The sequence below is a fragment of the Rhamphochromis sp. 'chilingali' genome, assembly GCF_963969265.1.
Source record: "Rhamphochromis sp. 'chilingali' genome assembly, chromosome: 9".
NCBI classification, from domain to species: domain Eukaryota; kingdom Metazoa; phylum Chordata; class Actinopteri; order Cichliformes; family Cichlidae; genus Rhamphochromis; species Rhamphochromis sp. 'chilingali'.
In genome coordinates, this window is record NC_137936.1 from 8,726,032 (window position 1) to 8,752,248 (window position 26,217).

Consider the following 26,217-nt stretch of genomic DNA (forward strand, 5'->3'; position numbering starts at 1 on the left):
ATTAGGTACAAGTGCAGTATCAAGGCTTCTTAAAAACTTGGGCCAGTGCAGGAGGACTTTTTGGCACTCTGGAGTTGCAATATGAGCACTTGAGGAGCAGATCAAACATGAGGAGGAGTGAGAAAAGATGAAGCAGTGTTTGGTGGACTTCCAGGATGCAGGCCTTGGAGTCTGTGTACTGTAGCCTGGATGCAAATATTCTACGAAACAGCATGTGATAGAGCTGATTAGCATGAATTTAAGAAAGCAGAGTGAAATATTTTCCAATGAGTGAATTATTCTCTGGTCACGGTAAATCCAAACAAACATGTCACTTTAAGCATGCCAGTGCTTTCAGTATATCTGTCTCATCTTTGGCTCTTGGCCCATAAGAGGGAAATCAAATTCTTTACAAGCCGGTCCTGTTTTTGTTTTGATTTTTTAAAGCTAGATGTGTCGTTTTTATCAAGCGGGAGAAATGAGGCATCTATATTTAACTTTGGAGAGCTATTGAGCAGGATGGTGCATGCGGGACTGACTCAAAATAAACTAGAATGACTGTGTTTGTGCCAGAGGAGGAACGTGTCACACTGTGCACCAGTATTTCTCATTAATGCGTTTTTAATAGCTTTTGGAAACAATGCACTTTTGCTTCCAAAAGCCACAATGTGGGAGGAATCCAGGCTGCAGTGGTCACATTTTTCAACACATTGTTTTACATATGCAAACCGAAGCTTTACAGAGAGACATAAACAAAGGCTACGCACTCATCGGATTAGCCATGATTTTAAAAAAAGGTGAGGGATTTCATTGTGAGTCTACTGTTGGAGAGCCACTGTCTGTGAGCTCTCTGTGGCACTGAAGTCACTGCTGCTCAATAAAGAAACTTTGATCTGTAGATACTTGGAGGTCCTGGTTTCATTTAGGACCTAACACACGTTTAAACAACTACTTATTTATTTAGTTATATATTTATTTTAAATGGTAGAGTGGTACATTGAGCCTTTCAGAAGTGCAGAGGTTTTCTTTGGCTGCAATGACCTGACTCATGAAGATAACTTAAATCAGATGATCTGACGCCTTAGAGTAGAAAGTATCAAAAACCCACTTTTTCTTGTGCGCATCCAATATGCAGACATCCTTGTATTTCCCTCCACCTTCATTAAGCGACTTGGAGTGTGTAGGTCCAGCAACACAACCCATCTGTCTCCATCTGTCTATGAGGACCAGAAAAGACATATAGACGTGCAGATAAGCCCTCTTCTTCCTGCCTGCCTATCTACCTCCTAATTTTCTCTTCATGTCACCAAAGGTGGCTTTGATGATAGACGCTCCTGCTCAGCCTGCAGCACAGTATGAGTCCTGGTAGACATCTACAGCTGCTTTGAAAATCAAACTAACAAGGTGCTTGTGCAGCTCCTTATGTGCTTTGCGCTCATGTGATTTCTACCTTGTTGGAAATTAGCATTTGGCTAATGTGTCGTGTAATGTATGAACAGATCTCACGTTTTCTTGCCGTTATCGCCACATAAGTCACATCTAGAATAAGTGTAAAAATTAGTGCCTAGCATGAGTGCTTGCACTTGCCTCCCAGGCACCCGGCTCTCTCGTGTGAAGCCCTGCATTAAGATGTTGGCGCTTCAAAGTGAAGGACACTCGTGGAGCAAATTGATTTTAGAGTACAGTGCTCGAAGCCTTCCAACAAAGACTTTTCCAACTAGTGAAAGCGAGCAATCGCTAGGAATGTGCTTTGACCGCACATGTTTAGGGCATATTTAATCGCAGATTGCGACACTGTTGCGGTGGATTTAAGGGAAACTTGAGGTGTTACCACTCTCTGCGCGAAGCCTTGTGGAAAGTAACCATTTTTCATTTAGGGTCTCCTCTTCAACCCCTTTACATCTCTCGGTTTGTTTTTTTTTCTTTGATGCAGTTGCCATGCACTCTGAGATGTGACAACAGGCCTGAGAGGGAGCGGGAGCAGCACGCTGAGCTGCTGTGCGTAACGCTGGCTCCATAATCTCCTTGTCTTGCTGCAACCGTGAGCAAATGGATTCTGGAAATGCTAATGCTTCATCATACACGGTCGCACAGATGCTAATGGAGCCAATGTGCTTTCCAGCCTGCAAGCCAGTTTAATGATTCTGCATCCAGCTAAATTTATATTTAAAGGTCGCAGCATGAGATTACTCCTGCCCTTTGGACATTCTTCCTGTGTGTTCTCGATGTCATTATTTCACATGGGTGATGTAGGGTCGGTTTGGAATATTGCATCAATTAGGCCCCAGTGACCGGTAATTGTTAAAGAAGAGCATGGTGCCAGTGTGGTGATATTTGGTGATTTTGTTTTCAGTTTTCTCTTATCTTGTACTTTTAGAGCACTGGCTGGAACTGATTTGTCTTATAGAATTCTCTTAATGGAGGTGTGGAAAGCTTGGAAGAAGAGCAAGTGTCAACATTATTAAGAGTCTGAAAGGGAAAACTGGCAAAGTACTGTCAAAGCAAGCAAGAGAAGCAGACCCATCTGCTTCTGAACAAGTTATCTACCTGATAACTATGACCAAAACCTTTAATGCTAAGAATACTACAGGGTCCGGTGGCTGTAATAAGATGCTATTCTCAGCTGTGTAAATGCACCAATGACAGGACAATTACAAAGACAGGTTCATCTCTAAAGCCAGAAAAAGACCATGAGTGACTTTCAGTGCTGGTATGTGCTCCTGACTGAAACTATTGGACCATTCCTTTTTCTTACGATCATGCATTTCATCCACAAAAACTTGTTTTGTTTTGTTTTTTTGTTTTAATGAAGGGATAGGGGGTTATATATAATTGATACACGATTGTAACAATGGAAACATCCATTGCATTTGGGTTACTACCTCCCTATAACCAAGCCTGTATGACGTCCACTTGTGCCAAGAGAGTAGTGCAGATTATAGTGAGGTTAAAGCAAACCAGTTGGCATCATGTGTGCTTCATTGTTTAGTTGTTTAGGTTTTTTTTATGGTATCATGGATTGCCCAATTTGCTTATTCTTCGTGGAACTCTTTCATTGCCATCTTACTATCTCAGAATGAACAAAAATAGTTTTATCAGCACTGTTTGTCTATATCACAGTATGCTTTACAGTATGTTTTGCAAGCCACGACGACATTTTTCATGATGACGAGGCTCCCATCTTAATTTCTTCCATCCACTAAAATTGAAATATTCCTGAGTTTTCATTAATATCTGTATCATAACTTATTTTAGGAACTTTAGAATCCTTTTTAGAATCGAACATTCAACTCAGGAGTCGATGTTCGGATTTAGAACATAATAATAATAATAATAATAATAATAATAATAATAATAATAATAATAATAATAATAATAATAATAATAATAATAATAATCCAAAGAATTCTCCCGTGTCCAGTAACACATTATATTGTCTTCGAGGTTTGCATCTAAAGGAGGCTAAAAGGGGAAGTTGTAGGTCCACCACTTCACCCCCAAACCCCCAACCCACACACATCCTCCCCCCATGCCCCACGCCCCATGCTCCGCCACCCCGCCGCCCTCTCCTGCCTTTGTTCTCATCACAAGCCCGGAGCAGATGGTGCTCTGCTTTGCTTTGGCCGGCGGTGACAGACAGGCGCTCTCAGCCAATAGCCTGCTGGGTAATCAGCTGAGCGGTCTGGACAGCGCCAGGTGTTTTTATAATTTTTCTTCTCCCATCCGTAGGAGGAGGAGGTGCAGGCTGTGGCGGTGGTGATAGTGGTTGTGGCAGAGCGGAGGAATATCGGAGCGACAACGCAGTCGGTGGCGGGTTGCAGCAGGTTCAAGATCTCTGTGCAGACCACACCATGCCTCTCTCCGAGGCGCCCTGGGACTGATCGGATACTCGGAGCGACAAATCGCTGTAAACAGCTGCCAGCTGAACCCACCGGGATACCGGAATATGTGTTAGGACGCTGTTTGATGAGCCCCGTTCACTTGGCACCGGTGGCGTTTATTGTTGTGTGCTGACGCGTGTGTCTGGATAAAGGACCCCGTGCGCTCGGGAACATCAGACTGGAATGCCAACAAGGTGAGACCCGACAGGAGGAGGGGAAGGAGAGGTTCCCTCTGCTTTATCGCGTTAGTTTCCTCTCATGAACTGTAATTTCTATAAGAAAGAAATGAAAACGAAGATGCCAGAAAGAGATTAGTGATGTTTGATGTGTGTAGTGATTCACAGAGTGTGGATATCCGTCTCCCCCTGCAAGAGACACGCAACGAGTTTGGGTATATTTAGGATGCAGACGCACTCAAGGGCATTTTTTTATGCATGCAGTCTGGTTTCAGCCCATCAGTTCAGGTTTGCAGTCTTCTCTGAACACACGTGAGAGCGTTTAACCTTACAGTGCACGACACGTTTCGACTCTTATTACGCCTCGAATCTTATTCCACCGAAAACAAACTTTGATCTCGTTGCGGCACTTGCCGTGCCAGCGGGGGCTACGTGCGGCGTGCTCGGCGATGCGCGTGGATGTGATTTGCATATTAATGTTAAAGTGTATCGGCAGATGTCTCGATCCCTCCGGTTTAAGCGAGAGAGAAAAATAGTCGCCAGAGTCTCCTCATGAGGGAGGGGAGGGGGCCCACTGCGAAAGATGCTGTGCTGAGAATGGGGTTGCATTAGCGGGGGGTCCATTGTGGCTCACAAACGCTGCTTGTGTCGCTGCAGCTGTTGCGCTTTTGTGACGGGAGACTGCTGCCGCTTCCTTGCATCACTCAACTAAACTTCAGGCAGACGTGGGGTTCGCTGTAGAGAGTTCAGGTTTGTTTTTGAGTGTTTTAATGCGTGGAGTCTTGCGTAATCGCCTCACTTTTTCTTTATTTTTATTATTATTTATATTTCTGCTGTCTATGGCCTCTTCCCGAACCCAAAGCGCCCAGAGTCGTGTTTCCTCGCAGAGAGCTGTGGGTCAAATTAAAGTGCCGCCTCAGCAATTTAACATTAGAGGCTTCTCTGTGCAGTTTTTTTAGTAGAGTTAATAGTGTTTAAAGGTTGGACATTCGCTTGGCCTTCTTCAGTTGATTCTTTCACTCAGATTTGCAAAGCAAACAGAAGGTCAAATCGTTCATCACAACCGAGTGAGCTGGATGAGGCAGGATCACCTGATTGATTTTCTTTTTCATGCCAAGGGAGCATCTGGTCTCACATGGACAAAGTGCGCACACACCACCAGGCTCTCTTTTACACACACACACACACACACACACACACACACACACACACACACACAGAGAGAGAGAGAGAGAGTCTCCTACTGTGCATATGTTGCAGGTGTCTTTCTCTACATCTATCTCTGTGTAGGGTTTTTAGGAGACATCGAAACTCATGGGAGGGAGGTTAAAGCCCCCACCCCCGACAGTTAGGTCCCGAGTCTATAAATACTCACTATTATTCCTGTAAGAAGGGCTGAGGCGTTGAAGCTTTGTCTTCCACAGACACTTTGGTAAAGACATTAGTATACAGGCTGCGTGCATGGTATGGTGGGAGGGCTTAAGTGATAGGTGGTAGTGTGTTATTAAAGTCCCAGTGTGGAGAACAGACGAGTGATAACAGAAGTTGGTTGGAGTGAATGGAAACTGAGTGCTAATCATAGTGAAAATCTGCGACAGCTGTTTTTGGTCTTCAGTGTCTCTCTTTCTTTTTTTAAACTTATTTTGTCCTGTTGTTGTTCCTTTTCTTCCAGCACTCCTCTCCGACCCGTCAGGGGCTTGACAGGAAAGAGTCTATTTGCTTACATAACACACTTAACTGTCATTCAACTAACATCATCTTTTGAAATAATTTAACTCCAAGTGCTGCAGGTTAGGTGTCACAGGTGCAGTTTAAGCTTTTAACTAGGCAGATTTACCAGCTTGGTGAAAGTAGGATCGTCATAGCAGGAAGCTCTGGGATTGCTTTCCAAATTCTAAAATAGCTTTGCTGGAGAGCTTCTGTAAAATTAACAAAAGCATAAAAGGTTGTATTTACTAGAATATCTGCCTTGCACCCAGTGCAGTTAAGGGAATTGGTGTAAAAAATGATGGCAGAAAATGACTCTTCTGTTGACCTTCAGTCTCAGTTTCATGTGAATCAGCGCTTAAACCACAGCATCCTGCTTTTCCCAGAATGTAGCTTGATATCAGGGATTTTTTTGTGTATGTAAGTGTTCAAAAGCATGTTTCAGAGTTACAAAATATATTGTTTGCCACATTTCCCCAGCTAAGTAAAGCTTTTTGTGTCCATAAACTGAAATCCATGTGTAAAATTTATGGTGCGCACCTTTAATCAGCTTTGTAACTATAAAACATATTTTATATTTGCACGCTTTGATCATTTATGCTCTTATCACTTCCTCTTTGACCAGATAAATGGCATGTATTCCCACATGTAAGAGTTTAATAAAACATTTGTGCATCTGGTGAGATCACAGTTGAAGAAGAAGTCTTTAGGATCATAGAGGAAGACCTGAAAAAAAAAAGCTTTGACAAAACAAAGTATGAAAAAGGTAAAAAAAAAAAAAAAAAAAGAAGAGAAAAAGTTCTTCTCCCCCCAAAAAACCCTGGAATTTTTCAGGACAGTCAGGCTTTGATGTTATCCACTGATTTCCTTTATAAAACGTAGAACACAGCAGTAAGCAGCCCGCAACAGACGTGTGTAGTTTTGGCAAAGTTGACAGGAGTTGCCAGGCTAGAGCGTGCAGAAGGCAGCAATCCAACATCACACAGTCTTCGTACCAGTGACTTGGCTGATTAAAAGCTGATCCAACAGCACTGGACACTGTGTTCTCTCATACACCTGTCGGGTGATATTTAGAACATTTGTAGGAAGGTGTGTCACTGTGACTTTTGTGGAAATTAAATGAAAAGCACAGTCCTTTTTGACTTTTTTCAGTCAGCACTTTGAGATCTTTAACAAACACATTGCTGCTGCAGCAGTAGCTTATAGGAACATCATCCAGTTATAACAGGTCATCAGTCATTGGTGAATTGCTTTTAGTCTTCCCATAAATAGATACATATGTAGAGGTGAGAAAAAAGTAGACAAAAGTGACATCAGTAACTGAACAAAGATCATCATTAAAAATAATTATCAGCACTAATGTCCTTGCAGCTTTACTGTCACTCTTTACTGCTTCAAAGTTGATATCTGTCATTCTCTTTGCTATTAAAAAGCCCATAAACAGGCTCAAGTTTAATTCGGTCCATGGAGACGTTTTATTTTAAAAAATTTCTTCCCTATTATTTTTCTCATCGGCTGTTTTAAAAGTCAGGGGAAAAGCTGGTTTAAAAAGTGGCAATTATCGTTTTCCATCCTCAGAGGTGACAACCCAAATATATTCAGTTAGCTAAGATTTAAATCATCACTTTGGAGACAGTTTCTGGTTAATTTTCTATTGATTGACTATTCATTTGACTGTTTAGTCGTTTCAGCTTTTGTCTGGGTAATTTATCCTGTACTGGGGGTTTTTTTTGGGATCAGTAGCAAGTTCAAACCGCCTGTTTTGTGCCATTTCAACGTCTGCATGTCCCGCTTACTATAAGATCTCACTCACTGTTGTTCCTCCGAGACTCTGTTGTGTAATTCAGACTTGCAGTATGCATCAAATGCACTAAATGCAGATTTCTACACACTGGAAATCGTGGGCTCTCTGGCTGAAGGTGAAACAATTTTAAGAAGTGTAGAAATGAAGCTGTTGTAAAATAAATAATGCGTACATTCCTGGTGATGAAGTAGCCCTGTCATTTCCAGCCAGGGAAACCCTAAAGTGAGTCATCTGCTATGAAATCACTTGAGCCTTCACACTTGCTCATATGTTAATATATGGCAGAAATCCAGCATGGTGACTAATTTGTCACAGTGCTCTCCAAAAATACATGAACGTGTACGTAACACCGGCTATTTGAGACCCTGCAAGGAAGGCAAGTGAAAAGTGCGGATGACCTCATCATCCTAATAATAATAATAATAATAATAATAAAAAGTTTACATTGCAAGAGCCACCGAGGAAGGTTTAACCATTATTATTATTACATTATACAATATTATTATAATATATAATTATCATTATTTTGTTAACTGACATTTTAGGTAGATTATATTTTTCACTTCGACCTCTTGTTGTGTTATTTGTAGAACATATCGCTTCCCGTCACTCAGGTTCTCTCATCTAATTCAGGAGTGTTTTTGTCACCTCACTTTGGTTCCCTTTGTGTCATGATGTGTTTATAGCCACCCTGGGGTTGTTTATCTCACCTGCTCCGCCTGTAATTTGTTTTCCCTCATTTCTGTTTTATCTGTTTTTTTGTTTTGTTTTGTCTTTTTAATCCGTGCACACTAATAAAGTAAAACTTAAAAGGTGAACCTGGACCAGAAGGGAGAGTTCTATTTCAGGCTCCCGAGAGAGCCCTAATGCAAAACTCTTGTTATCCATTTATTAAATCTCCTTTTCATATTTCGCATGTTACGCTCAGTTGATGTTACATTTAAGGGGAAAAATGCAATCAGACAGACATCATAATTTAGTAGCTTGAACGTTTTCAGAGAGAGACCTTTTGTACTTTATGACAGCGGTCCCCAACCCCCGGGCCTCGGACCAGTACTGGTCCATGAGTCATTTGGTACCGGGCCGCGAGAGTTGAGGCTCAGGTGTGAAATGTGTGGTTTTCAGGGTTTTTATCGGTTTTCAGCTTTATTTTGTTATCGTTTTTATCGTTAACTCGGTTTTCCTGGGTCTTTTCTCGTGTGTTATGAATAAATCTTCTTTTTTTCGGTACCGGTACTGGTTTTATTTTGTTGCATTTATCCGCGACACCTTAAAGGCCAGTCCGTGAAAATAATGTCGGGCATAAACCGGTCCATGGCGCAAAAAAGGTTGTGGACCGCTGCTTTATGACATATTCCACTGCACACACAGGAACCACGATTAAGTGCTCATCACAGACACGTTCTACAGATATTGATGCAGGGAAACTGGATGCATTATCAAACACAGTCTTAGCATATTAGCCAGGTCATGACCTGTGGCTCACCAGTTCCTGCAGACAAATGTGATATTTTTAGGGATGTGTGAGGTCAGATGTAAATGCCATGTGTCCCGGTTCCCATTAGAGTGTGAAATTTTAAGTATTGCATCAAAAGTTTCTAAACTGACCGGGGTCGGCTTTTACAGCATGACAGACTCTGTTGTACTGACAGACTCTGTACCTGCCGCTATCCATGCTAAGTGGATGAGCTTCGAAGTTAGCCAAATAAATGGGACCCATCATAATAACAATGGGGAAATTATTCGTTAAAATGTTTTTGATTTAGAGCATATGAAACAAATTAATAAATTGCCTGTTGGTTTCAGCTTTTCTTTTGTATGTTTTTTAATCTTTGAGAGCTTTTATTGAAGCACACATGTGCAGCTGGTGAAAACGAGCTGTAATTGTTTTTTTTTTCTTTCTTTTTTCAGATTTATTTTTGTCTTTTGCCTTTATTAAAAAGTGACAAGACAGGAAAGAAGACAGGAAGGTGAGGAAACAGAGTTACAAAAAAACATGATTTGGCACCTGCGTGTACTTATTAATTTAATTATGCATGTAACAATTTGAACAAATGTTATAAAAGCCTCCTTTTCACATTCTATGTAATCTACATGTGAGCTATGCGCCCTGTTGTGATGCTTGAGTATCCACTGAGGTATCAGTGGATTGAGGGCTAACTAAACGGCGGGGTCAGCTCACTTTTTTTGAAAGGAGGAAGCTGAGTAACCGTGAGATACTGTGATGCAAAAGATGGATGTGCTTTGCATTAGACACAGCTTAAATAACCAACAAATGCCTAAATTTCATCTTAATAATGTCTTGTCTTTGTGATGTGTCTCACCAGAGCATTGCACAGCAGAAATCAAGTCTTCCATAGATAATGTGCAGCTGTTTTCACAGGTGTCCGTTTGTGCCCACCTGGGGTAATTAAGTTAATTTCTTTTGGCACTATGAAAAAGTTCTGCCCTACCACGAGATGAGCTTAATGCATTTTGTCAAATCCCAGGAAATGAATCATTAAAGGACACTGCCAAGATCTGAAATTTAGAAAGCAAGCCACAATCCCCCATTAGCGTTAATAGGTGCATCTGGCTTCACTCTAAGGGCTGCTGTGATTACCATAAGATCACTTTGCTAACTGCGTAGATATTGTATTAATAGACTTAACCCACTAATGATGAAGGTGGCAGAGAAAATCATTCAGTTTCCTGTGGAAGGAATTGTGAAACTGATCTTTTTTTTCTTTTTTGCAGTCATTGCATTGAAACCTATCTGAAGTGTGCCTGTGTGGGTAAAATGTGTAATTATACAGTAAAAGTAGTCATGAGAGCTGAAATGAAAAAGAGTCAAGCAGACTAATGAAAAATAAATGTGTGTCTGTCGAAGAGTTGAGAAGTTTTGCAGTTCAGGTTACCGATGCATTTCTGTGAGCTGTGATGTTAAAACACCTACCCATCGGTGTGATGAGAAGGTGACACAAAACACTTCATAACAAACTGCTATTAATGTCTGAGGTGACAGAGCTGAAATCTCAAGCTGTGGCGTTTGGTTCAAGTGTCCCATTCACAGGTTCAGAGGTACCTGTGGTTAAAACCTGGTTTTTCCTCTTTCCTGCCTTTGCTGTTGTGTTGTTGATTTTTCCTCCACCTCCTGGGTTCTTTAAGCTTCCCTGTGTATTTGTGCTCACAATTGACTTGTGCAACCTTTATCAGTTTTGGCCCCAGACATCTTTCACCCTGTGTTTGGAAAAAAAATCAGGATTCTGATATTTATGTAATTTTCACCTTTTACATGGTTGTAGATATATCAAAACAGCATTTAAAGTATTAGTTGTGTTTTATGTACAGTACCAAAAGGGATAAGAAACTTCTTAATCTTACATTGTATAAAGAGGACAAAGCTGACAAAGTTGTCAGCATTCAGCAGGCGGGGAGAATTTAAGATTATCCCCATTTGTGTTAAATACAGGAGGGCAGACAATAATATATTCCTACATCTGCCTTATAATGTTGATGTGTGGCATATTTTAAACATGTTTTGTATGTCGTGGATATGGATTTAAACACTGCTTTGAAACACGTCATTTCATTAGGATGACACTGATCTAACAGTGTCAGAATGGACCTTTATCATTAATTGTGCTCTTTTATGCAAAACAATTTCAATATTTACAGAACAAATTTAAAAAGGTTACATATACTGTCATCATCTTTATCCATGTTTCTGAAGATATTCCCATGAACTCAGCTAAATCATTTTAAATACTGTATAACAACAGAACATTTAGTCATTGACCAAGTGACAAACAAGCACTTAAACAATTCTTTCTGTAACGAGATTATCCGTGCATTAACGCTGCTCTCGCGCTCTCTAGTCTTAGATTCCACTGATGTGCTGCTATTAATTAAAGTGCCAAGTGACCTGTTTCTCTCCTCTGGGTCTGATTCCAGTACACTACACCCAGCTAATCTGCACTTCATCATCTCCATCTGCCAAACCCCGACTGCGTACGCAGCAATCGTCACAAAATACCAGCCTTTAGCTTAAAAACAAGATCTGTCTCACCAATGCTCCGCCCTGTCCAAGGGGAATCCCTGGTATAGGCGGAACAGAGTCGCGTTGCTGTCTCCTTGGTGCTGTTGCCAGGCAGTTTGCATTCAGATGTATTACTCAGCTTTCTTGCTCAAAAGCCTCTTAAGCGGTATCTTCTTAAGCTGGTGTTGACCACAAAGAAGGTGGAACCATTGTGAAGGCTGCTGTGTGGCTCTACACTGGGTGGGTGGAGTCCTAAATAGACCTAATTAACTTAGGGGGTAGCTTAAGTGTCTCTGTGGTTTACTGAAAAACCACTGAGGACAACCTAATATTACTAATTAGCATTAGTAAAGATACAGCAGTGACAATAGTTATTTGTGCTGTAAAGATGTAAACAAATCGAAAATAGAAGAAAGGATGTTGAATGTAAAGCTGCGCAGCATCGCTTTAAGCCAAGTGCTAAAGTTGATGTGCTTACATTAATAACAGAGACAATGATAATGTAGTATTATCATAGCTATCATATTGGTAAGCCTTCCCATATCTTAGTTTAGCTTTTAAGTATGTTAGCATTTGCTAACAGGCAGTAAGCACAGCTGAAGCTGATGGGAATTTCTTTACCTTTGTGTCTGATTTTGAGAGAAAATACTCGACAAATAAATGAATAAAAAACAGCGTTGGATTTTAAAAAGTTGTGGCTGCACAAAAAATCTTACATTTCATCTCCAGAGGCAAAAGGGCAAGTTAGATATATTTTATTGGCAGTGCATCCAATGATTATTGAGACAATTCACTCAAAACAGCAACCGTGGGTGCACTAAAAGAACTGCCTGGAGCATCACCAACATAATCTGAATTCATCCAGTGGAAAAGTCAAGGAGTCAGAGTAAAGTTTCTGTAGGGTAGCTGCAATATTGAAGTCCACACCAAAGTCAGCATTATCAGTCCTAGATAAAAATGTAATGACTGTATTTCACTTGCTGTCATACACAATGAGGGGTCTAAAACGTGGCAGTGCTTTCAAGTAAAAGCTGCCAGATTTAATGCTCTATCTTCCAACTCCGTGAAGTAGGTGTTACTGCCATATGGGCTAGCAGATGCCCATCACACCACTTAAAGCTCCTACTCCTTAAACAAAGCGACTGCATGGCCAGATCAAGGTTTCTCTTCTTCTCACAACTAACAACCCACTCCTTGAATTTGTAGTCTTAAGCCTTGTTAGAGCTGAACAAATAAACTTTTGACATTCTTCTTTCTATATTCAGCTATTTGTGAAAAAAAAAAATCCTAGGCCCGCTGAAATCATTTTTTTTCATGTTTGCCCCAAATTCTGAATGCTGAAGACACTGCATTAAAAATTAAGCAGTGCATCTTTTTTTTGTTTTCTTTGAGGCTTGGCATGTACCAATATCTCACAGGGTGTAATGATGTTCGGAGAAGCTAATGATCGAGTCCTTATGGGCCTGTTGGAGAGATGAAAGCCCTCGATGGAATATGAGCTGTTTCCAAGTAGTTCAGAGCAGTGTTTTGTGCATGCATTGTAATGAGCTGAAATTGCATTTTCTCAAAACTGTTGATGCTGCAAATAATGACAAGTCTCACAAGGATAGTGGAGAGGCAGTTGTTCTTACTTAATCTTCTGTCTTGTGTAATTGCTGCATTTATGAGAGACATTAACGATCTTTGATATTTCATTAATTTCTACAGATAACAAGATTAAGCAGAGGATACATCCATGTCGGGGTAACTGTGAGGTGTACTGTGACACAGTAGCGCTTTGACCTAAATGCTAATATCAGCATACTAACACGCCCACGGCAGCAACAATACTGATCTTTAGCGGGTATAATCTTTACCATGTACCATGTTATAATATAGGCTCACTTAAGTTTTAACATAAATTTCTGTATCATGTTTCATCCAATAGTGAGTGAGATATGCAAAAAGAACAGTCAGAGAGGCACAAAAGTCATTAAGGATATACTAGGCTGGTCTCAGTTGCACCTGTACCTTGCCCAAGCACAATTGCTATCCCCTCCTCCCATCCCCCCACTGGTAAGTGCTCACACTGCACCTAATGATTCTGGCCTGAGCACACTTCACGTTGTCTCAGCATTTCAACCCATTCTCTCCCACGCACATTCACGCTTTTGAGAAGTGCTCTTGCAGAGCTTAAGGAAGTTTCTGATTTTCTTTTAACATTTTGTGGCTTAATTGAGTCCATATTTGGAAGCAGTGACACACTGTCCTCTCACATGCCTTATAGATTTGTTAATTACTTCATTTTTACAAGGGCAGCTGTCATTGAGGAAGGATTTGGGTTCTGTGTTTGGTTGCTCAGTAATCACACTACGTGTATACTATGCTCAAGTCCAACTGAACATCATCTGGGCCAACATCTTCAAGAACTCTGGAGTGCAGTACAAAGATCAGAGGTGCTCGGACACAGTACCCATAGTGGGGATACACCCTAAGATCCATTTTCGGGGCAACAAAGATATTTGTAAAGCTTGAATTAGCACCAGTGTCTGGATATGGAAATAGTTGCTATTCCAGTCTGGACAACAAACCGGTACTGGTGTTGTCTTTTCAAATCTTAGGGCCAAGATAACAAGCTAGCTAAAAAGTATCAACCCTTTATATTCTAAAAATGAGATGGAGATTATTTTCAGTATAATGACATACATGTTTTCTTCTTCTTTTCAGGTTATCCTGAAACTCAAAGATCCTGCTGTGAATTTCCTGAGCATTTGATTTCATGGACTTAAGGACATAATCTGTGGAAAGTCTGGTTGATGACTGTAACACACCGTTTTCCCAAGTCATTGGACCCACCTGCTGTCCCTCTCCATCATGGCTAGATGGAGGTTAGACTGCCTTTTTCTGGGCCAGGTGTTTATTGGCCTGATCCTGGTATCAGCAGGGTTATCTTTTGTCCAGAGCAATGAGTGCCCCCAGCTGTGCGTGTGTGAGATCCGACCCTGGTTTACCCCCCAGTCCACGTACAGAGAAGCCATCACTGTAGACTGCAATGATCTTCGTCTGACACGCATTCCAGGAAATCTTTCCAGTGACACTCAGGTTCTCCTCTTACAGAGCAACTATATTGCCAGGACCAGTGAGGAGCTAGAGCAGCTGTTTAACCTAACTGAGTTGGACCTATCCCAGAACAATTTCAGTAGCATTCGAGATGTTGGTCTTACCAATATGTCCCAGCTCACCACACTTCACCTGGAGGAGAACCAGATCACTGAAATGCCCGATTACTGTCTGCAGGATCTCAGCAACCTGCAGGAACTCTACATCAACCATAATCAGATCAACACGATCTCTGCCAATGCCTTCTCTGGGCTCCATAATCTGCTCAGGCTTCACCTCAACTCCAACAAACTCAAGACCATCAACAGCCAGTGGTTTGAATCTACACCCAATCTAGAGATCCTAATGATTGGGGAGAATCCTGTTGTTGGAATAATGGACTTTAATTTCAAACCACTGGGCAATCTGAGAAGCCTTGTATTGGCTGGAATGGATTTGACAGACATTCCTGGAAATGCTTTAGTAGGACTTGACAATCTTGAGAGTCTCTCGTTCTATGATAACAAGCTTGTCCGAGTTCCTCAGAGAGCACTTCAGAAACTACCTAACCTTAAGTTCTTGGATTTGAACAAAAACCCAGTGCACAAGATCCAAGAAGGAGATTTCAAGAACATCCTGAGACTGAAGGAGCTTGGTATAAACAACATGGGAGAGCTAGTTTCAATTGACCGTTATGCTTTGGATAATCTTCCTGAACTCACTAAGTTGGAGGCTACAAACAACCCTAAATTCTCTTACATCCACCGCCAGGCCTTTCGTGATGTTCCAGCTTTGGAGAGCCTTATGCTGAACAATAACGCTCTGAATGCCCTCTATCAGTCCACAGTGGACTCACTGCCCAACTTACGAGAGATCAGCATCCATAGCAACCCTCTGCGCTGTGACTGTGTCATCCAGTGGATGAGCTCCAACAAAACAACAGTCCGCTTTATGGAACCTCTTTCCATGTTTTGTGCCATGCCAACAGAGTTCAGGGGTATGCATGTGCGTGAAGTTTTGCAGAATAACTTAGCAAACCAGTGCTTGCCCATGATTTCTCACGATACCTTCCCCAGCCACCAAAATTTGGACATTGGAGTGACTGTGGACTTGGACTGCAGAGCCATGTCCCAGCCAGAGCCTGAAATCTACTGGGTGACGCCCATGGGAAACAAGATATCCATCGACACCATATCTGACAAGTACAGCCTCAGTAGTGAAGGTACACTGAGAATTTCTCATATCCAAGTAGAAGACTCTGGCAGATATACCTGTGTGGCCGAAAACTCAGAGGGAGCTGACACTAGAGTGACTGCCATAAGGGTGAACGGCACCCTGTTAGACAGCACGCAGCTTATGAAGATCAATGTCAAACAGACCGAATCTCACTCAATTCTCGTTGCCTGGAAAATAAACTCCAATGTAATGACCTCTAACCTCAAGTGGTCATCTGCAACCATGAAAATAGACAACCCACATATTACTTACACTGCCAGAGTACCCGTGGATGTTCATGAATACAACCTGACACATTTACAGCCAGCAACGGAGTATGAGGTGTGCCTCACTGTCTCAAACATCCACCAGCAAACGCAAAAGTCATGCGTTAATGTGACGACAAAGCAGGCTACCTTCGCCGTTGAAATGTCAGACCAAGGGACCAACACTGCTCTTGCAGCAGTCATGGGATCAATGTTTGCAGTCATCAGCCTGGCCTCCCTGGGTGTCTACATTGCCAAGAGGTGGAAGAGGAAAAATTATCACCATTCCCTGAAAAAGTATATGCAGAAAACCTCATCAATACCACTAAATGAGCTGTACCCCCCCCTTATCAATCTTTGGGAGGCAGACAGTGAGAAGGACAAAGAGGGTTCTTCTGAGACCAAACCCAGCCAGGTGGACACCACACGCAGTTATTACATGTGGTGAAAGCAGCTTTGCAAGTGGGACACTGTTTTAGGAGCACAAATATACATATTTGCTTCTTTGTGTAAAAGTGAACTGAGCATTTTTTTTTTCCTTTTCCTTTTCTTGTTTCTTGATTTATTTATTTTTTGTTCTCTCAGACTGAAGTGGGCGATGAACCGCCATTTTCAAATCTCTAGTTTAGCATACTGCCTTTTTACCCAGTTTGACACACAACACGGCAGCTTTGTTTAGCTTCCTGGACTTAGTAGTCACTGTGCTTTACTTTTAGTACTCGTTTCGATGAACACAGCATGAGCATCGTCACGGATTCGGTACGCGTGAGCAAAGGAAAAAAAACTGAAATCCAAGATGTTTTTGATTCGTTTCTCTGGCAAAACTGTTAGAGACTGTAATCTTTCTTTCTCTTGTAAAACAGTTTCACCGTTGACTGTTGTGCACTGAAATATATATATATATATATATATACTAATTTGTCTATCAACTCAAATATAAGCTGACAAAGTATGTTTAGACTTGATATACTGTCTATTGAATAATGTTAGAAATTCTTCCGTAACGTTGTATCAGCTATGATTTAAGTTTCTTTTTGTCCGTTAAAATAACCATATGTTTAATTTAGAGTTTAAGTTTGCAGAGCCACTGCTGTAAGCCAGCAATAGAAATATGAATGTTATAAACTAGGTAACTAGATGTAAGGCTTTTTAACTTTCTTAAATACTTTGTTTCTTATTTTGCTATAATATGTCTACAATCACTGGTTTTGTTGTGGTTTACACACACCAACATGTTGTTCGTTGAGGAACAAGTTAAATAAAATCTTTTTTCCTCACATTTTCTAAACCATGATTTCAACACCAAGCCTTTTTTTTTTATTGCAATACCATTCATTTACCATTGTGTGGTGCATGCAGCCATCGATTAATTGATGAATGACAGACCGAAGCAAAGGTTTAACAGCCGAAATTATTCTTAAAGGGGAAAACTCATCATCTATTAATATCCTATGTTGGGTTTTATTAATATCAGTATGATGAGAATAGCTGTAGGTGTTAGGCTGTAACCCAAGTCTGTCAACACTTAGACTTGGGCTGTGTTGATGGGAAGAAAATTGAAGATGCAGTTATCATAGAACAATTTAAATTCTTCTCTCAGAAGACTATAATTACTGCACAATATGCCTTAGAGTAGGTACAGTAACTTGAAAAACCAAGAATTTAGTCAATCAAACCCAAGACAGTGGATGTTTTTGTTGCCATAGCATTCCCAAGTCCATAATAGAAAGAAAACACCCCAGGAAGTATAACATAATCGAGACAAACCAAAGGAAATGGGGACTGTGGATAATCAACAATTACAGTAAAGGCTGCAGCACTGTTTTCCACCAGGCAACCGTTCTAATAATTACCCAACTGTCTCATATTCTCATTTTGCATGTTGTGCTTCATAAATTATACATCATTTCTCAGGCTGAAAATTATTAATCAGTGTGCCATGTTGGATTTTCATTCGCTGGAATATTATTAGCATCATCTGTGCTTCTCCGTCAGTAAAATTATGCAGTGCCCTTTCTGCAAAAAACAAAACAAAACAGAGAAATTCATGTTGAGTAATGTGCAGCCCAGCACTGTCCTAGCGAGGTCCAGAACTACATCGCAATGCAAATCCAAAATGGGATGGCTCTGTGTCTAGAAAAAGTGTCTTTCCGGTGGGAGTCCTGAAGCTCTGTTTGTTTCTGATGTTGACTGACAGCTCTGGGCCTTGTGGTGCAATCAGACGATCTCCGTTTAGTCTCCCCTGACAACATGTTAATTCTCCTGCGTGCTCTCTCCGCCCCTTTTCGCCTCAATTATTGCTGCAATGGAGACAAATCTCCTACGCTGCAGGGGGAAAAACAATGGACAGTTCATCAGCCATTCATTACTTTATGTGTAGCAGCTGTTTCTCTGTCATCAATTATAGTTTTCAATGAACAGATATCATCACAGGACACTTACACAATCATTATAGATTGTGCAAGGAAATATCAGGAATGTTGTTCATGCTGCAAGAAGAAGACACCTCATGAGTGGTCGGGCATTTGTAAAACCTGAGCATTGAAAGTGCTACTTTGAAACATCCGCTGCAGTCCTTTAATCTGCAGGAAATGGGCGAGCCTTTATACAGACTCAGCGGGTAGCCTAGTAACAGACCGGAAATCAGCTCATTGGGACAGCTATCAATGAAAGCTTTTCAAAGCGTGCGGCGGAGCCTGCACCGTGTCCCATCCCAGTGGCCGGTTTCCATGACAACTCCTCCCTTCATCCACCTGCAGGCTGTGGCAGCCAAGTGAGAGAAGTCCCCGGAGCCTGAAATACCACTGACAAGGTCAACACCCTGCAGGTGGGAAACCACTAAAACATTATGTACGCTTTCAAAGGTGCGGAGCGAGAGAAGCTCAGTCTTTGCGCTGAAGGTGAAGCAAAATGACATGGGGGAGTCTATGGCTTCCTTTTTCTTTTGTTACACTCGAGGTGAACGATGTAAAACTCCAGCTGAAGTGGATGAATACTGTATGAGAACCACAATGTCAGTGTGCAAATATTTGTGCAGGTTCTAATTCTTTTGGGGGCCATTGGATGATCTCTGTTTCTTTGCTTGAAGAGGTTTTGTCTAATTTATTTTCCATATTACGTCAAGTATTGTAAATGGGTCTATCTTAAAGCAATGCACAGAAGTGAGCTTAGCTTTTGTTAGACAAGTAAAGTAAAGTGTGCGTGTTAGTCCCCATAGGGAAAATAGTTCCTCTGCATTTAACCCATTCACCCAGTGGGCAGCCACCAGTGCAGCGCCCAGGGAGCAGTGTGTAGGGACGGTACCTTGCTCAGGGGTACCTCAGGGTAGCCGTTCAGTGGAGTCGAACCCCCGACCTTCCGATCATGGGGCCACCACTCTACCTACTGAGCTATCCCTGCCCTTTTTATTTACAGACACTGTGATTTCACATTCAAGATGAGAAGAAACACCATTTTTGATGTCTACTAACCAATGTGTTTGGAAAATGTTGAACATATTTCACAGCATATACTAGCTGTGAGAAATGATGGCATTGGGGATACATATACTTACAACTGAAGACATATGTTTTTCTTATGTGAAATTTCTATTTCTATTTCTATTTCTATTTAGCATTTCTATTATGCTAAATAGAAATCTCCACTCTACATGACTCCTGCTCACCTGGCAAATTAGATATGTTAGCATCATCCAGTAATGACCAAGTTTAACCCCAACGAAGGCCACTGTTGAAAGCAAAGTACTAGCATATATTGAGAGCCCTTAAGATAAGTGCAGTAAGAGTTCTCACAACCCAGGCTTCTCTCTGCCTGTATTTGAACAAAGTGATGAGCTCACAGGCATACATAACCACCATGGCTCCATGTTGGACGTTCTGGGGAGATTTTGGGTGTGACTTCACACCTCCTCTGGAAAGTGAGTGGCTCTCCTGCAGAGACAGCACCTGTGAGGGTTTTTTACTGCTATCCCCAAACTCTCAGACATGAAATTTTCACTACCAGTAAAGTGCTCTTTATCTAGATTGCATATGGCGAACAATGCTATCCAGCTGATAGAATGAAGCTAAGCAAATTAACAAAAACACATCTTTTATCCCTTATTACGACAGAACACTGGAGAGACGCTAATGGCAGTGAATTTAGGTGAGCTGAGGCAGGATTTGTAACAGTGGGGATGCAGACATTTAAAATGCATGTAGCTTGATAGTTAAGCTGCGATTTCTTTCATATACTAGATGCTGATTACATACACCTTGTATCTCACATTCAGTATTGGGGCAACTTGGGGTTCAGTATATCGCCCAAGGATAATTTGAGACATGCACAGGAGAAGCTGGGGACTGATGGCCCACTCTACCACCTGAGCCACAGCTAATTACCCTGGGAGTTTTTAATATTAAAATGAATGCACTAAACTACGGTAAAGACACAAACAGAACCTTAAGCTCTCAGAACCTTTATAGAAGCCTATGATAGAAAAGAAAATCACACCTTGCCCCTCAAGGATGACTGAACACAGCTAACTGCAATGGTTAAAAATAGTTAATTTATCTTGTGTTCAATAATTGTTCTTTGAAATTAATCTACTGTGTGACAGTAAGGGGTTTCTTGCCATGGACTTAATTAGTCATTCATTCCATCTGGATGTTTACTGTGTTATTCCTCCAGTCCTCCGCTCCCCCATTTTCCTCCTCCTGCACATAAACTGAAATCTGCTGATTGTAGCGCAAATACACAAGAAAAAAGAAACTTGTTTGATTGTTGTTTTCTTTCTTTCCACCTGCCACGAAGATAACAGAAGAACAGAAAAACGTAGTGTAGCAAATTACTTTGTAACACAACACACCGGTGAACACTGTAGTTATGAACCCCTCACTGATATGAGAGTGTGTTATAAAGCCCTTTATGTTGAAGGGCTTTATAACACACTCCCAATTAAACCTTACAGGTTTTAGGGTGCTGGTTTAGCTCAGACAGATGCGCAGGCAACCATATGCCACATGGCCAGAGTTCGAGTCCAACCTGTGGCCTTTTGCTGCATGACTTTCCTGGCAATCTTTACTGTATCTATCCAATAAAGCCAGTTAAAAGGCCAAAAAATATATTTGGCCTTTTAACTGGCTTTATAGACCACATCAGCTTTTCTTTGTCCTTGTTTCTCTTGGTGCTAACATTAGCATGCTAACTGTATAGTGGTAAACATAGCTGATGAACTTCAGCATGTTCACAATGTCCTTGCAAATTCATAGCATACATGCTCAGTTTCATCATTGGTGCACACCATTAAATCAACATACTCTAAATTTCCATTTCTTTCTTCTACATTGAGTCACACAAAGCCTTTCCTTGTTAGGTAAACTCCAAAGAACATCCAGATCTATGTTTTCAATGCAGCTTCTATTAGTTTTTCAAATGGCCACGAACGGTCGCCGAACAGCAGAAATGAAAAACTGAAATTATGGTAAACAAATGCTGTCTCTGAAGTATTGGGGCAATGAGACAATGAGCTCCACCAGTGCCAACACAATATCAATTTGCTCGTTGAATAGTGGTGAGAACATCGCTTCGCAGTCCGTACACTGATGTCACCGTGTGATGTTAAACAAACTGAAATTCATAATGCGGAATACAATCAACAAGAAAGAAAGTGATTTGCTTCACTTGTTCTTGTCGTGTACTTGTTGGACTCGACTGTGATGAGATTATTACTTCTGTAGTGTCTGAATGATGGCACACAAAAACACAATAACAGCGTGGAACCATAATGTATTTCAGTAATGTTAATCATCTGTTAAATGCATAATGAATTGTTGGATGGATTGTTCCGCTGTTTTCTCTGAGGGCCCAATTAAAGCGCTACGCTTTTTGCCTGCAGCCTACTGTGAGCATGAATGTGTGTTAAGTCTCGGGGCTCACACAGAGGATTCAAGCTCATTTCCATCTTCTTAGATGTAGCTCCTACTATTACAGTTGTGTCTTAATTCAAACAGGCTCGGCAATGAAAGTCAGCATCCATGTGAAAAATAGCCCAAAATAAGCAAATAACGAAAGCAGAGACAGATGAAACTTTGAGGGTCATGAAGGTGAAACAATGTGTATGTCATAATAATAATGGATACTTTATTGATCCCCATGGGGAAATTACTTGTTTTTCTCTGCATTTGACCCATTCACTCAGTGAAGCAGTGGGCAGCCCACTAAGCAGGCGCCCGGGGAGCAGTGTGTAGGGACGGTACCTTGCTCAGGGGTACCTCAGGGTAGCCGTTAAGTGGATTCGAACCGCCGACCTTCCGATCATGGGGCGACCACTTTACCTACTGAGCTATCCCTGCCCCGTCAATGTACTGATTGCTTTGTTAAAACAATGTGAAATGTACTCATACTCATATTAACTGGTGTGTGGGAGTGGCCATTTTTATCTGTGTATTAAAGTTAAACTAAAACAAAAAGCAGTGGATTTCCACCTTGGTTTACATCTGACCTTACGCTGCTTCCGACTTTTCCTCCAGCACAACTCTGACATTAGAAAGCAGGTTGGAAAAGGTCAGCCATCTGTTGACTAACACAAACCCAAATGGGTCTCACCTTTATGAAGCTCCTCCTTTACTTCAAATCCTGAATGGTAAAGGGTAAAGGAGGTGGGGGTTTGTTACTTTATCAGGGCGGCAGTTTCAAGTTCTCCTGTACAATGACTAGAGGTTTACTTTTTATTGATAGGCATTTCTGTGCAAAGATTTATGAACACATCGGTCAGGCCTGATTATGTTGATGCCTACCTGACTAGTCCCTCAGGAATGAAAAGTGCGAAACAAACAGCAGTTCCTCTAGTAGCCATTTGAAGCTCATCCCAAAATGTTAAAATGCCCAATTTTGCAATAAAATTAGCAAATGTATCATCTGGTATCAAAAAGGAATTTAGTAATCTTTTTGGTAACACTTTATAACACCACCTGTGAATAATGCCTCTTTTTTAAATAACTCATCATGTGATCTGACACAGGCAGCTGTATCCTCTGTTACCTGTGCCACAGTTTTGGTAGGCAGGGGTACCTGTGTTTGTGGGATAGTTTGCCAACAAAGCTGGCCAGTGTTAAAACTTCAATCCTTCATCCAAATATGGGCACGTTTGGATTAAAAAATATGGCAGCAGCCAAAAATGCTAAGCTAAGCTTGGTAAGAAAAAAGAAATAGATGGGCCGTCTTGGTTTATATTATAATCTGTGGAGCCATTAGCACTGGTGGTGCAGCAGGATTAACATCACATATGAAGTAATCTAACAGCTAAATTCAGTAATTACGTGACACTGACAATTATATTGCTGCTTGCTTAAAAGCAGGGGGGCTTCAGTTATCTGCACCGTGAGCGGGTTAAAAGAGAAAAACTGAGCACAATGAACAGATTTCAGTTTGTGCGCAGGAGGTAAATAACAGAGTGGCCTACAGTGGCAATATGAACATTACTTTAAACCAACAAGAGCAGGGTGGTGAAATCCAAACTGCATCCAGGACTGTAGCCTACGATTTATGTTGCTAACCAGAAATTATAGGACAGTTCAGTTCAACTCAATTTTACTTGCCATATAGTGCCAAATCACAATAACTGTCGCTTTTATATCCTGTTGTAGTGCATTTTGGATCGTTTCAGTGAATAACGAAAAATTATTGTAACAATCAGTGTGATAAATGACTTTCTCAGAGTAAGTAATTAAATAATGTACTGCTGTTATAAAAAAGATTAACCTTTTTTTTTTAGCAATGGCCATCAGCAGGTGAAAGTGTCTGACTATTATGAATATATCAAAAATCTTTGTATAGTCACAGTTTCCAAGTGACACAGCATGATGGCCTCATGATTCACTGATTTGGCAGCCATGGTTTTCACTCAAATTAAAATTAAGAACTTTCCTCCAGGTCGAGAATCAGTTGGAAATGCTCTCATACCAGCATGTTTATATACACAGTAAATAATACACCTGGGAGATATACAATGAAGCATGTTTGACATAGACAAGCTTAAAACTTGAGCTTTGGATTAACAGTTATCACGATGGTGTTTGCCAGCTTTCATTTCGGACACACGCTTTCTGCTCCAGGTTATGTGCACTCTCACATAAAAGGGGGCACTTGACGTGTCATTTGACAGTTCTGCTGTACAAAATGGATTGATTGAGCACTCCTTACTCCAGTCAGAGACATTACCAGAGGAACAGCTGATAGAGATCTATAAAAAATGCAACTGTCAAATACAACACTATAAATAAAACAGGAGCGCAGACCTAATATTGCAGAAACTCAGCTTCATTGGCGATTTGACCATCAAAAGTGTGCACAGAGGTAAAATAAATATATTGATATCTTTATAGTAGTGCTCACTGTGCTTTTAGTGCTGCTTTTTATTTCTAAGATGAAAGCTGCACATTAAAGCTGTGAAACTTTAAAAGGCATATAGTTGAAAGGTAAAGGTTAGTCTGTGTGTTCAGCTCTGATACCACCCCGCTGTCTCTAAAGGAGACACGAAAATCACTTTAGTCTGTCGCCAGCTCAAAGTTGAATGAATTTTATTGATTGAATAGGTATTCTTATTGGCCTACAAATGCAATTTATCAGTTTAGTAATCTGGGTTCTAATAGCTGAAATTCCAGCAGTGTAACAAGAAAAGTGTTGGCAGCAGATTTGAACCAAAAAAATGTACATTTTTTATTTAAAAAAAAAATACATTTTCTGCATCACAATCTGAATGTGAATAAATGCAAATTCCAGTGACAAAGTGAAACACAGTTTATGCTGTAGTAGTTTTGCAGTAGTAGTTTTTAGTTTTGTAGTTTTTAACCTCAACAGGTTGCACCTACAATACATTTCTTCAACAGAGAATCTACATTGCTCTATATTAATAAACCTGTCACTTCCAGCTGATTTAAACTCTGAGCATAGCCTGCTTAAGATCAGGTAATATCTGCAGTATATGGAAAAGATATATATAAATCTTATAAAGTTTGTATCTGTCTTGTGTGAAACTTGTATGAAAAGCATACAAGAGTGAAAACAGATATAAGATCCCTTGAAAAATTATATAATGAAACTTGTATGTTCTGGATACTTACTAAAACAATATATGAAAGTAATGAGAAAGTGGCCACTTTCATGAGTAAATCATATAAGGTTTTACTGTTTCTTTTCCATATGGATTACTTTGGTGCTGAACACATAAAAAGAGAGCCTTTTCGTAGTGGCCAACGCTCACAGTTAGCATTTAGCTTACATCATCATTCCACTTAAGAACAGCTTTGCAGACTCGCATGGCTCGAGAGAGGCGTGCAGTCATTCGGCACTTTAAGTTTTAACATCAAATTCAATTTTACCAGCAAATATTTGCCGAGAATCATATAACCTAGCTTCTTTTTTATTCAAGGAAACAAGGCTAGTTTGCAACTGTTTTTTTCACTTGCTGTGATAATAACACACCATTAAAAAATATTCACTGCTGAGTATTGGATTCATTCTCTGCAAGCTGACATCTCACAGACAGCCCATTTCATGCCCGTGTGCATGCAAAGACAGCATGCATATGGCTTTCAGAAATATGGAGCCCATTTGGCTGCATGATAGTTACTGATCAAGGACTGAACATCAGCAGTGAACAGTGAGCACACCCACTGTTTTATACTCTGACAGTTACAATTTACAAGGCAGAAGCTGAAGAAACGCAACATGTGCATAGACACGAGCTAATGTGAAATCTGCGCCATGGTATTGTTCTAATGATTTCTTTGAACTTAACACTGACACGTTCTAATTCCATGGACGTGAAGTGAACGGCTACGTTTAAGGGAACATGCTTTTAGACCCTTATTAATGTAGGTACCTACCTAAACTTTTGACCTGTCTGTCAAAGAAGGCTGAATGCAAACAAATCGTCTTCAGTGAGAAATTCTTTCTTTTCTCTCCAGAGTGGAAGAGGTCCTGCTGAGAAAGTGTCCACTGGTTATTACACCCATTTAAAACACAGGGACTGACCCCGTAGCAGGCTAAGTGGAAATTGACAAAGGGTATCGATTTGATTTAGAAGAATGGAACCTCTTGAGAGATTCAGCAT

General features: G+C 40.8%; 1 protein-coding gene across 3 annotated transcripts; it reads left to right on the forward strand.

Moving 5' to 3' along the window:
* Positions 1-3,576: 3,576 nt before the first annotated feature.
* Positions 3,577-17,439, forward strand: lrrn1 (leucine rich repeat neuronal 1). Of its 3 annotated transcripts, none has more exons than XM_080891640.1 (2): positions 3,577-4,054; positions 14,272-17,439. In XM_080891640.1, the coding sequence occupies exon 2, from the start codon at positions 14,419-14,421 to the stop codon at positions 16,570-16,572; it is 2,154 nt and encodes a 717-aa protein (XP_080747766.1). In that variant the 5' UTR covers positions 3,577-4,054; positions 14,272-14,418; the 3' UTR covers positions 16,573-17,439. The 3 variants fall into 3 exon arrangements, with proteins under 3 accessions (XP_080747766.1, XP_080747767.1, XP_080747768.1); XM_080891641.1 differs by lacking the exon at positions 3,577-4,054 and adding an exon at positions 4,648-4,786; XM_080891642.1 differs by lacking the exon at positions 3,577-4,054 and adding an exon at positions 9,456-9,517.
* The last annotated feature ends 8,778 nt before the right edge of the window (positions 17,440-26,217 follow it).

Bases quoted from the DNA above. Each gene is read 5' to 3' on its own strand.
- lrrn1 (XM_080891640.1), top strand. From the start codon at position 14,419: ATGGCTAGATGGAGGTTAGACTGCCTTTTTCTGGGCCAGGTGTTTATT.